The sequence below is a fragment of the Amphibalanus amphitrite genome, unplaced genomic scaffold, assembly GCF_019059575.1.
Source record: "Amphibalanus amphitrite isolate SeventyFive unplaced genomic scaffold, NRLGWU_Aamphi_draft 000484F_arrow, whole genome shotgun sequence".
NCBI lineage: Eukaryota > Metazoa > Arthropoda > Thecostraca > Balanomorpha > Balanidae > Amphibalanus > Amphibalanus amphitrite.
In genome coordinates this window covers 95,586-107,813 of record NW_024881978.1, presented here as the reverse complement: position 1 = coordinate 107,813, position 12,228 = coordinate 95,586, and the positions used below count along the sequence as shown (strand labels likewise).

The 12,228-nt window shown below is 49.8% G+C and overlaps 1 protein-coding gene across 3 annotated transcripts in view; it reads left to right on the top strand.

Moving 5' to 3' along the window:
* Window positions 1–275: 275 nt before the first annotated feature.
* The window catches only part of LOC122392395 (vacuolar protein sorting-associated protein 13A-like), a 57,925-nt gene continuing 45,972 nt past the window's right edge, over window positions 276–12,228 (top strand). For 2 of the 3 annotated variants that reach the window (XM_043387210.1, XM_043387208.1), the window contains exons 1-7: window positions 6,883–7,229; window positions 7,637–7,908; window positions 8,355–8,586; window positions 9,826–9,997; window positions 10,347–10,543; window positions 11,422–11,596; window positions 11,937–12,065. In XM_043387210.1, the coding sequence (XP_043243145.1) occupies window positions 7,768–7,908; window positions 8,355–8,586; window positions 9,826–9,997; window positions 10,347–10,543; window positions 11,422–11,596; window positions 11,937–12,065 (1,046 nt within the window). In that variant the 5' untranslated portion in view covers window positions 6,883–7,229; window positions 7,637–7,767. Of the gene's footprint in view, window positions 518–6,882; window positions 7,230–7,636; window positions 7,909–8,354; window positions 8,587–9,825; window positions 9,998–10,346; window positions 10,544–11,421; window positions 11,597–11,936; window positions 12,066–12,228 lie in introns of those variants that run through there. The other variant, XM_043387209.1, reaches the window with a different exon arrangement.

Sequence of the window (12,228 nt, the reverse complement as noted above, 5' to 3'; positions counted from 1 at the left end):
CCAACTCCACAAACCACATCCACTTCACTCACCATCATTTTCCGTTTCATTTGGCCATTGGCCGCTGTGACGGCAGCGGCGGACCCTCTCAGACCCCCGGTGGGTCGAGTGACACCTCCCGCCACCGCCCCGCCCCGCCCCGCCCCGTGTCGTCGGCGTCGTCGGCGGCGGGCGTCGGCGGGGTGGCGGCGGCGGGCGGTGAAGCTAGTATCGATCGGGCCCGCCAGCTGACCGGGCAAAGCTGGCCGACCATACGGCCGAGAACCAGTCGGACGGCCGGTGGTGCAGGGTCGCGCGGATAGCTGACGCCGGTGGTCGGACTGTGGACGCGACTGTGGACAGGGGAGAGGGCGTGGTGTGCACTGTGGATCTTGGAGGGTGTGTGGACAGCAGCCGTCGGGGCTTGTGTTGGGTGTGAGGAGCCGGTGAAATGAAGATGTGAGGAGAGCGACGCCTGGACTCGTGGGCTTGCCCATTGACAGAGTTCGGCAACAGAGGTGAATCAAAACTGGAACAGGTCAGTCGCCTGAGGCCGGGATAGGGACCTTTATTACGGGCATTTCTTTTTTTATGGGCGTGTACTCTGGGACCATTGAAATGAGTACCTACCTGCCCCCAAATGGCTACCCCAGTTGGTATACCTACTGAAAAAAGATCATTAGCAAGGGCTCGTCTGGCATATCCTAAATTTGTGTTTTACCCATGCATTACGATTGATTCACACCATCCGCCTATCATTTGATTTGCTTTGACAATCGTCTTGCTTTTGAGCAGAATCGATCTTCGACGGAAGATGCATGCCTTTTCTACTCGATGAACCCGACACAATACCAGCCGGTTGTTGACCTATCGACAGAGGAGGCTCCGTTTCAGTTTGGCCCTATCTGAGCCGGTGTGCGGGACTGTGGCCAAATACCTAATGGGGGTCACAGCGCACCCATGGCAAGCGGCCAGCTCACAGTGAGGTGTGAGTGGGTTAGTGCTACGGTGGCATTGATGGATAGACAGAATGTTGTTTTGGTCATTTCCCATCCGTCGTGACAGTGAAAAGAGAGCTCTGGCAATGAAAGGAGTTTGCGGTTACTGCGATCGCGTTGATGAAAAAACTTTGTTGATTCGTCTCACTCACGACTGAACGAGAGAGAACCACTCAGTCGCGGCTTCGGCCGAGCGAGCTACCTGCATTGCGGTACAGCATAACTTCAGGCGCTTGTTACTGGCGCCATCTATGATCTATGGACTGAGTTTGCGTTAGGGCCTTGCGGTACAGCATACATTCAGGCGTTACTGCTACTGCCATCTATTGATTACCAGGAAAAACACGTGGCTGTGGAATTGAGAACGATGCGACCTGATACAGAATAACAGAGCTAAACAAAGCGTTCAAAGACGGACAGCAAACATCACATGTGTCTATATGATGGTTAGCTAGGGCAACCTAAGCTCCTGCATGAAGTTGACTCATTTTATTTCAAATCGAGTAACAACGTCCTCTGAAGGTTGTTGAGATTGATCGAAAGAGGTTTTCGAGTGGGATGCTGTTTCGTTCCTTGTGACTTTACACATCTTCGTCTATTGTCGGGCGCAGCAGGGGGGGGGGGGATAGAAGGTAAAGAGGGAAGGACAACAGTCGAAACTGTTGGCGTGATATTCTAATATGCAATTCAAATGAACTCTGATGCAACTTGCAATTGATAAGAGTGGATGGACGTTGTTAGCCTGTAATAATTGATTGTCTTTGCTCGGTTATTCATTTGAGTCTTTGTCGCATATCTGAAAATGTGTGTCAATGATCAATATGCCGATTTATTTTACGTGGAGATTCTCATTAGCATACAACAGATGCCAGCTGCTAAACCAAACGGTCTCTTCGTGTCGATCGTGATTATAGTTCGATACCATAGTTTGATGTTGGGTTATTATAGGGTGGCGCAGCGCACTTCCTTCACAATAACAGAAGCGAATCACGTTACCTACAGGGTTGGGCAGATAAATTGGGACAAAATACATATTTGCATTCAGAACGCCGTAGCTTAGAAATTTGTAAACGTAGGCATTTCAAATATGGATCACATATTGTCACACAAATTTTACACATTTATCACCAAGTATGGTCACCGTGGTCCACCTGCATCAGTCCTTATCGGTGCCTGGACTGGCCGCACGCGCGGCGAGATCTCCCGTCTGAAATGGCTCGTAATTGTAGCCAACTGGCACTGCTGAGGCTCACCACAGTCACATGGGGACGTTCGTCAGACTCACCCGCAAAAACGCCCTAGCAACCAGAACTTGTGTGGGCTGAGGTTTAATGAGGAAGGGGGCATTTTCCCTTGGGTGCAGTTTGCGGGATCCTCCGTTATAGGAGATTTTGTATTTAATTTACTGTATGCTGGGGAGCTGACTCCTCGAAGAGCATCACTCCATGCAGGATGTTGCCTTTTTCCATCTTGTTGATTCGAACTGCCGGAATAATGGTTAGGTACGCTGTAATGGCGAACCCCCTCCCGATTCCGTAAAATAATGGGGGCCCCACGTGGTTGTCAGAAGTCACCGAGTGGAATGCCATCACCGAGGTCTGCTGCATGTTTTTTGGCACTAAGATCACGTCTTCTGGGCTGGTTGCGATGTTTCATGGTGTTTGCGGTTGTTCATATGGTCGGTTATGGGGATACCCTCGTCGAAAAAGACCTGCACGCGCTTGCTCGCTTCTCCAAGCCCTTCAAGAGGAAACAATCTTTTTAACGTCACAGCTGCTTCAACATCTATGTTAACAGGTTGATATGCATCAATGCATAAGAGTACATGTTTGAGGTGCTGGTATATCGCTTTCTCATGGCGCGGCTACCTTCGTTGTAAGCTCGCGCCACTGTTTTCGCGAGGATCCTCTGATTTAACTGAATTTTGCCTTTTAGCGCCCCTGGAAAACCGGAGGAGCGGCCGGTGTCAATGCAATAAGTATGTAAGGATGAGTCAACATCTTCTCTTCCTCCAACGTGTACGTCTGTTCGATACACACTACTTTCAGCCAGTTGATGGAGCATAATTAGAGTATTGGCATGCATGTGCGCGCGGACTAAGTTGATAGTGACTTGCTTAACACGCGCACTGCAGGGGGGGGTTGTTTTCAACCCCCCTGTGGTTTTTCGCAAATTGCGAGAAAACGGCGGCGCGTAGCGCCGCCAAATTTTGGATACCTGTTCTCACAACTTTTGCACACCTTGAGTAAAAATTTTGACCCCAGGTGACCTATGGTCAGGTCACCAGGTCAGGTCAAGTGACCCTACCTCGAAACGTAAATTTCGAAGTTTGCAATCCCACCAAGCCCACAGTTGTTGAGATATGATCTTGAAACCCACAGGAAATAGTAAAGTCATCACGAGCTACAACTTGTATATCTCGGAATTTTTATATCGATGACCTAAGGTCAGGTCATTTTTGCGACCGGCCCATTATAAGTCAATGGGAGAAATTTCAACTTACTCTGAATGCCATCCTATGACTTCAATACGCTCAGGATCATAGTATTACAGGTCCCTGTTGGTGATTTCACCGAAACATATCACTTATGACCTTTGGAAGGTGATCTCCAGGTCATCTTAGGTCACCTGAGGTCACCAGCTGTTTTTCTTCAATAACTTGAGATTGAGTAGAGATAGAGACTCCGTTCGACGTTTATCGTGTTTTTCTCGTCAATGCGGATCGAATGATATGCAACATGACCTATTTCGGTCAGGTCATGACCTTGACCTGAGGTCAAATTTTCAACTTGACCTTTCGAGGTCATATTATATATCATTCGATGCGCCTTGACGAGCTAAGAACGATGGCGTTCGAATCGATCCTCTGTCTTGTGTGCAAGACAAGTTATTCAAGAAAAACTACCGCGAAATTCCTGTTGTGAAAATCGTAACATTTTGTCTTCGGTGACCTCTGGTGACCTCGCTTTTGACCTGACCCAAAAATGATCTTTGTATTTCTTGTCGATCTCATCTTAACCTATCCAACGCCGTTTACCGCTTGTCGCTACGTTGCGCCGTTTTCGAGATCTCAGGAGGGGTTGTTTTCAACCCCCCCCCCCTGCAGTTCGTGTTCGGCTCAGACCCGCTGCAGGTTCTGTGACCAGCCGACTCAAAAGTACAACGCAACCTGCATAACATGGAAAGTATTCATTAGCCTATATTTATGGTCAAAAATTATCCTAATCACTCAAAAAATAGTCGTTTTAGAGGAAGTTGAAATTTGTCCCAATTTATCTGCCCAACCCTGTATAGGGGAGAGTGGGGAAAGATGCCCAGGGTTTTACTATGTCATATATTATTTGAAAATGACGATCCGAAAGCAAAAACTTGGAGTTTCAACGGAAGCCGACATCATTTTTTTCAAAAATATCACACTTTCGTGCCTGAAATATGATAACTTTTTTGCTATTAAGCATTTTCCTGAAGAAGTGAAAGGGGGCATCTTACCCCACAAGGTGGGAAAGACGCCTCCTGGCGTTGGGGAAGATGCCCCCTGCACTATAAGTGACATAAATGGGCACGTGAATCGCCTGAACGAATCAGTAGTCTCTTTGAGCCTGCAGTAGACACCAAACGTCATCGTAAGGGCCCTCAAAAGTAGTCGTAAGGGGCTTCGGAGGTCATCGTTAGGGCCATCATAGTCCAGCGCGGCCAAACAAGCCTCCGTGGTGGCGTTCGGAGACCACTGTGGGGCCCTTATAGGTCTTCATGATGCTTGAGGGCCCTTGAGCCCATCGTGGGGACCTCAGATGCCAGCGCGGCCCGTGGAGCCAACGTGGGAACCCTCAAAGGATGTCGTGAGGGGCCCTGGAGCCAATAATGGGGCCCACAGAGGCCGTCGTGAGGGCTCTCAGAGTCAGATGCCGCCCAAAAAGTCGCTGTGTGGGCCGAGAGACCGGCATGGGGAGCACCCGACCGTACTGGGCTCTCAATAGTCCCAGATCGGCTTTTGTCTCTCATCACAAGTATGTAATAAATGATTTGACGGGCTGCTTGAAGGACAGCCTACGGATTTAGGGGGGCGTCTTTCCCCATCAGGACAGGGGGCATCTTACCCCAAGGTACCGAAGTAAGATTAAATCAGTACAATTTGTTAGCCATAGGTATAACTACACCCTGAAACAAACTGTTTGGGACACAGTACACGCATGTTAATGTATCACGACTATAGCAAGGGACGCAAAAATTATCTACCTTCTTTGATATTTACAATGTTTTGACACCAAAATATTTTTTGAAAGCAGCAAATAAAAAACATGCAATCACCAGCCAGCCGTTGCCCAACTGAGCTTCGCAAATTTTGGTGCAGTTAACAAGGCAGGCTTCCGCTTTACTTTAAGAACATTAATTTCCAGGTTCGATTCTTTGTTTCGCCGCAAGAGGGGGTGGGGCGTCTTTCCCACCCTGGGCATCTTACCCCACTCTCCCCTATGTATGTTATGCTGTGAGTTGTGGTCGGCGTGTGTACTTGAGAAATGTGCGGTGAAACGTAACCTACCGGTAGGTATAGTGTTAACTGTCAACGTTTGGCTTTTGTTTCACTTACCGGAGCTGCTATAAGCAATAACAGACCACAATGATCTATTATTGCGGCAATGCGGCCGTGCGATGCTGCAAGCTGCAACCGTCCGTCGTCCTAGTTTAGTCTCGGGCCCTATACCATCTTCATTCTATTCTAAGTTCCATCCCGCGTAAATCTCCCGTTTAGGCCGTTTAGGATTCACTGCAAGTGCACTCCCTCTTATTCCTTCCCGTCTCTCGTCTCTCTCAGTGCCATCTCGTCTCCCATTGGTCGTTGCGGCCCTGCACCCCGTCCCCGCTCCGTCTTCCAGTCCCGTCTAGTTCCCTTTCCATGCCCCGTCTAAGTCGCCCTCCTACGTTTCGGCTCCTTTCCATTCCGTCCTCCACCTCGTTCCCAGTCCCGTCCCCGCTGTCTCAATCTCGCAGTCCCGTCTACCATCGCCTTTGCCCGTGCATACTCCACCGGTACCTACTTCGACTTTGACCCGGCACCACTCGCCACCCTACAGGTGTTGGCTGTACTGAACGTCAACCCATGTCGACGCCGTCAATCCGCGACAATCAGTCATTGCCGAGGGTTTGACAACTCAGCGCCACACCACGGCCAACGCACTGCTATAGGCCGGCTAGTGTGACGGTGAACAGGGCCCAAATAAATAACACAAAAACTGGAGAAGGCAAGACAACGTAATGGTCAGTCGTCTGTCGAAATGGTGGCTCGCTGCCGGCTGCTGGCGCTACCGCTGCCAGGCCCTGCCGGACGGAATGCAGCTTTCAGTTCAATTTTGTAAAATGAAGGAATACACCACCATTACTATTAGGTATTGCTTATTTTGTTTTGTAAATCTAGGTGAAACCACATGAAGCTGTAAATGCGTATTTATGCAGTGACTCTAACTACAAACAAAATGCAAAATAATATTGCCCTTTTTGTTCGTTTGGTAACTGACCTCTGAGCGAAGGCAAATCGCCGTTTTACAACTTCCCACAATAGTCGTCTGCTTCGCTATACCTACTTATCATTCGTATCCTTCCACGGTGCCTCAGTCTGCTCAGAAGCCCGAAAACATATCTCTCAAATTTCCGATCCGTCCTGCAGGAGCTCGCAGAATCAAATTTCCCGGTCGTGTCGTATCGTCACCGCAGGACGGTCCGCCGGCGGCGGTGGGGGCGCGGAGTGGTGGGGAGGAGAGAGGGGGCGGGCTCCCGGGATGTCCTTGGCTGCCGGCTCGCTATTGGTGGATGAGTGCCGCCCAAACCGGTCCTGCTGGGAGGCCAGCGTTGTTCCGCGCGTACGCAGTGTTTGTGTCCGAGTTTACGTGGGTGGATCCGTGCCGGATGTGTCTAGTGAAAATGTGTTGTGGAAATCGTGAATGATTGATAATGACGAAGTGTTGATGTGAAGTATAACGTTTTGGTTTGTTCTGTCCTGTTTGGAAATAACGTGCTGGGCTTAGGAAACTTGACTGAGCAAAAAGCAAGAGTGGAGTTCATCCACGTGATCGTCTACGACAAAGGTCAAACAGAAACGCTGCACAATATCAAGGTCGGACTACGCCCATAGCTCAAGCGTGCCAGTCCGTCCGTTTTTTGGATTCAGCATTCGACTCAAGGAAGGTTTTGAAGTCTTTTGTGAAGTGTGTATTGTCCCAGTCGATTTCAACTAGCGTGTTGTGATCAGCCATGTAGGTAGGTGGCCTTAGCTCATCACTGGGTTTGGCACATGCACCCGTTCTCTGTTTATCGTCTGCGCTCATCCGAGAACCATGCGCTCTGGCACCTGTTGAATAGCCTAGCGCCGTTCCCTCCCCTCCCCTCCCCGACACGTGTCTCCTCTTTGTTTGTCTGATTTCATCTGCATTCTTGTGTCACTGAATCTGTCTTTGTTCCTCCGTTACCGCGTGAGCTTTATACGAATCTATTTGTACTGACTTGGCACCGTTTTATCGGCTGATACGAATGAATAAAAAGTGTCCGCTCCTTGTGAGTTGTGGGCTTATTAGCCCTATAGTGTAGTGCCTTGTTTATCGATACCGCTCAGCTCCTATACCTACTGGTCTTATTAAACACTTTAAACACCGAATCTTTGGTTTCAGGCTCGCGATGGGTGCCGAAGTCAGGCGGTGGTGCAGGTTACCTGACTCTGTCTGAGGAAACAGCCGGCCGGACCCGATCCACCGCCCGCCACCTGTTCTACCAAGTGTAACCCCACCACAACACTGAAGCCATGTTCGAGGGCGTAGTCTCGTACATTCTCAACAAGTACCTGAGCCGGTACATCGAGAACCTGGACACAGACAGTCTCAACATCAGCGTATGGAGCGGCCACGTGGAACTCACCGATCTCACGCTCAAACCGGAGGCGCTGGTGAGTTTTCCTGTTCTCACACTAAGCTCTACTACCCACCCGTCGAGGTGTCTGCGGAGCCTAAAGCTGCCAGGCGGCGGGTTTTTGACAGACTTAGGCCTGCAATAAACTCGCTCGGGTTTTGAGATATAGCAACAACATCTGGTCGTTCAGAGCTTATTTTCTCGTCGGTAGCACGTGTTCAGAGCTCTGGACACTTGGGCATATGGTCTGAAGATTGGTTGCAGATGGGCCTGTGGTTTCGAAATAGCTGAGCTGGGCTCGCGTACAGTAATGTGAATTTTAACACTAGATGTTGTTTGCACTGTACTAGCAGTTGCGTATAGCGCCGACGAAATGCATCGAACTTTCAGATGAAAGGTGAATTTATCGTTACATTGATGGCAATTAACCGAAGGCGGACTGTGATATGATCCCTGCCTTGACCGTGAGCGTCTCGTTTTCAGGCGGGTCTGGAGCTGCCGGTAGCGGTGACCCGCGGCACGGTCGGCCGGATCTCCCTCGCCGTCCCCTGGACCAGTCTCTGGAGCAGTCCTCTGGTCGTCACTGTCTCTGACGTACTGGTCCTGGCCGCTCCCGTGGCCTCCCGCCCGTACGACCCAGAGCTGGAGCAGCGGCTGGCGCGGGCCGCCAAACGTACCGCCGTGTCCCGCCTGGAGCGGGATGACGCCATACCAGGTCAGAGGGACTTCCAAAGCGGTCAAACGCTGGAGGGATACGTGAGAGCTCCGTATCGTGTTTGAGGCTGGTGAACTCATGTGCTATGTATGATGGAATAATATCACATTATGTAATCGTCCGTCCGCCGACCGGCGCGACAGTCCCCGATGTATCGTAACCGGTTGAGTGTGGAATCGCTCCCGATTGCGGACCGGAAATCAATCGACCCTGACCTGACCGCCAAATACTCAACTATAGACTCGACTGCTCGACTTGAGACGAGACTCGCATTGACTGGGTTCGCGGTAGGAGGGCGGCAGCCTCTCGCTCCCGGTCAATACCAGAGGCTGTGTTCAGAAACCACTGGCGACTCCGACAGGCTGGGTAAGATCGAGCAAACTTTATGACGGCTCTGTATTGGGCTCAGTAGCTATCGCCATGGATGGTGGTTATTGGTTTGGATGGGGTTTCCCGGTTATTACGCTGAGCTAGAGTGATGTCTGTCGTCAACAGCTGCTGCTGTGGTAGTTACCGGCAATGGTTCAGAAAACTGCCAATAACTAGCAGTAGAAATGAATTATTGATGAACCAGCATTGGCGTGCAACGTTATCGTAATGCTGACGGACTGTGACGATATTGCTGGGAAAATTCCATTGCCCTGTGTCGTTTTATTAGAAGCCATTAATGACCAATAAAGGTTGCAACTGTTCTGCGGCTTTCCAATCATGAGGTCAGCTTTTCAACTCTTTGATCTGTGGATACCAGCCGGATTAACATTGAGGCTCTCGTGTAAGCCCATGTCGCAATATGTAATTGGCTGTTTGCCTTAGAACAGCGGTATGCCTTTCTTTACGTACAAGGCGATAAATACCTATGCATATACGTAGAAGTATATTTTGTTGACAAAATATACTTCCTCTTGTACCGACATCCCATCTGTTCCAAACATCCCGCCCAACTTTTATGCGCCGTCTCCTGGCAGGAATGCCACTGCTATCTCGTTACCCGGATCGTTGATGTCGTTAGACTCAATGTTTACATCCTCCCATCTCTGTTTGGACAGATTTTACACAACTTTCCAGAACTGACATTGTGTATCGCTGCATGAGTCCTTACTCCTTACAAGCGTGAAGTTTCGACTAGTTAGGTAATGCATAGGTATCTGTAACCCTTGTGAGATGTTTTTTTCTTCTCTAATTTATCTCTTGTCGCTTGTCCCTGACCTAGCTATATCTATCCGTGTTTTTGTTCCGCAGCCAGCGACGAACCGGCCGGTTTCTTCGAGCGTCTGGTGGCTACCATTCTGAAGAACGTGCAGGTGTTCGTAAACCGCATCCATGTGCGGTACGAGGACACGATATCCACGCCCGAGTGTCCGCTGGCGGCCGGACTCTGCATTCAGAGCATCTCGGCAGAGACCACCAACAGGTAGGTGTTGGCATTCTGTATCGAAAGAGTTTCAACCTGTCGTGCCCTAATGCACATTGTCGCGTCTGGATTCGGCGAGATGCATGATTGTAGAATGCATTGTGACATTTTCAAGCGATAAGCACGTTTAATGGACGGTATCTTTCCCAGTGCTTAACAAAATTACAGCAGCCATTTGCTGTGCACTGTATCGGGTAAATACGTGACTCTGGGTAATGGGGATTCCTCGTAATGTCCAACCGCAAATCCATCAACTCTCATCCCATGCCATCACTAACCCCATGACCTCTAAGTCACCTCGCGTGCTCGGAGCACTCTCCCCTAACTCCCCTCCTCCGTCCGTCGTCAGCAAATGGAAGCCAGCCACGGTCGGTGCCGACGCGAGCAGCGTCTACAAACTGGTGCGACTGGAGTCCATGTCGGTCTACTGGAACCCTTACTGCGAGCGTGGCCGGCTGGACACTGATGAAGCCCAGGAGGGATGGAGGGCGCTGATGGCCGACACGCTAAACACCATGGCTGTGAGCGAGGAGCGACTCGAGTTCTGTGAGTGGGGAGAGGGAAGGAGGGGAGGTGGGCCTCAGGGGTATGGGCGTTTGGGAGTGAGTATGGGCCTCGCAGGTTAGATGGGCTGACACCCACACGACTGATTTCAGTTGTTAAGCATTCGGTACTACAAATAAAGACACGATATCGTGAATTGCGTGGGCTGTACAGGGCCACGCAGCTGCACATGATTCATGCGTTTTTTTACAGTGAATCATTGATGGTTGTCTAATAGCTGCTTGTTCGGTCAGGCATAAAGGTAAGGTCAGTACAGGCTAACTTCCCTTTGTTGGACAGCATATTATAGTCTTCATCAACTCGGGTGAAATTGCATCTAACGCGTCACTCGGTTTGGCTTCCTTTAGCCTTCCGGAGATCATGTGGGAAAGGCCGAGCGTTTCGTGCCCTTCCGACATTACAAAGTCAACGGAAGCCCAACAACCGTGAAATGGATGTGGGCCGGACTTCTTTATGTGTCACTCAAGAAGTTCTCAAAAGATTATGCCAGTTGAAATAAGTGATTCGCTTTACGAATATAATATTTTGTGAGATTCTTTCTCTTCCTTTCGTCTCTGTGTTATATGGCGGTAATATTTGAACAACGGAACCCGAATATCTGCTTCATAATGATTCAGACTTGGTTTTCGACAATATCCGAAAGCTGCTGATGCTTACATCGATTGAAAACCGTCCATGCTTGCAGTGGTGAAGCTGCTGTTTGCCAAGATTTAGTTAGTAACTGGGCGCCATGTTCATGCTTGCAGTGGTGAAGCCGCTGTCTGCCAGGTCTAGGTTTATGTATGACTATATCATGTCTGCATCCCGCAGTGGTGAAGCCGCTGTCTCATGCGATGTTTAACTGATGTCTGCTCCCGCAGTGGTGAAGCCGCTGTCTGCCAAGCTGAAGGTGATCCTGAACCTGTCGCCGGAGCGGACAGTGCCGCACCTGCTGGCCGATCTGGTGCTGCAGGACACGAGCGTGCAGCTGTCCCGTCAGCAGTACCTGAGCCTGGTGCACGCGGCAGACAGCTTCAGTCGCATGAAGGTCAACAGGTCAGTGGCCGTGCGGACTGCGGGCTTACGGCGCATATTGGACCGTAATTAGATTACGTAGATTGAATGCGATGGGATGCTATTAGCTTATGGGGGAGGGGGCCGGATTTTCTTGGAGTGCGTAATAAGATGATGATGAGAAGGTAACAGGTATTATTGTACCGAAAGAGTGAACAATACCGTTTCCGTTCACATCCTCTGGCTATAGATACTGGATATAAATTATCAATAGATATGGCCTGGGCTTTGCACGAACTTGTCCGCTTTATTCGGACTCTATTCAATTAGTAGAAACGCACTGAATCGTTCATCCTTTATTCTATTCTTTATCTCTTTTCAGTCAATACCGCAAATACCGGCCCACTGTGGAGCCTCACGGCAATGCTGCTAAATGGTGGAAATACGCATATACGTGTATCGTGGAGAAGACCATTCGTCCGTACTCCTGGGAACGTATCAAGGAGCACAGGTAATGTCCCGTTTATCACAGGCGACGTCGCATTAAGCAGACAGGTGACACCAACCTTTACATGCTGGATGTCTAACCACAAATTTTTGCCGTTGAAACTTGTGAAGTGCATTAGCAAAGCATTGATCCAGCTCGTCACATCGACCACAAACGCATGTAAAGC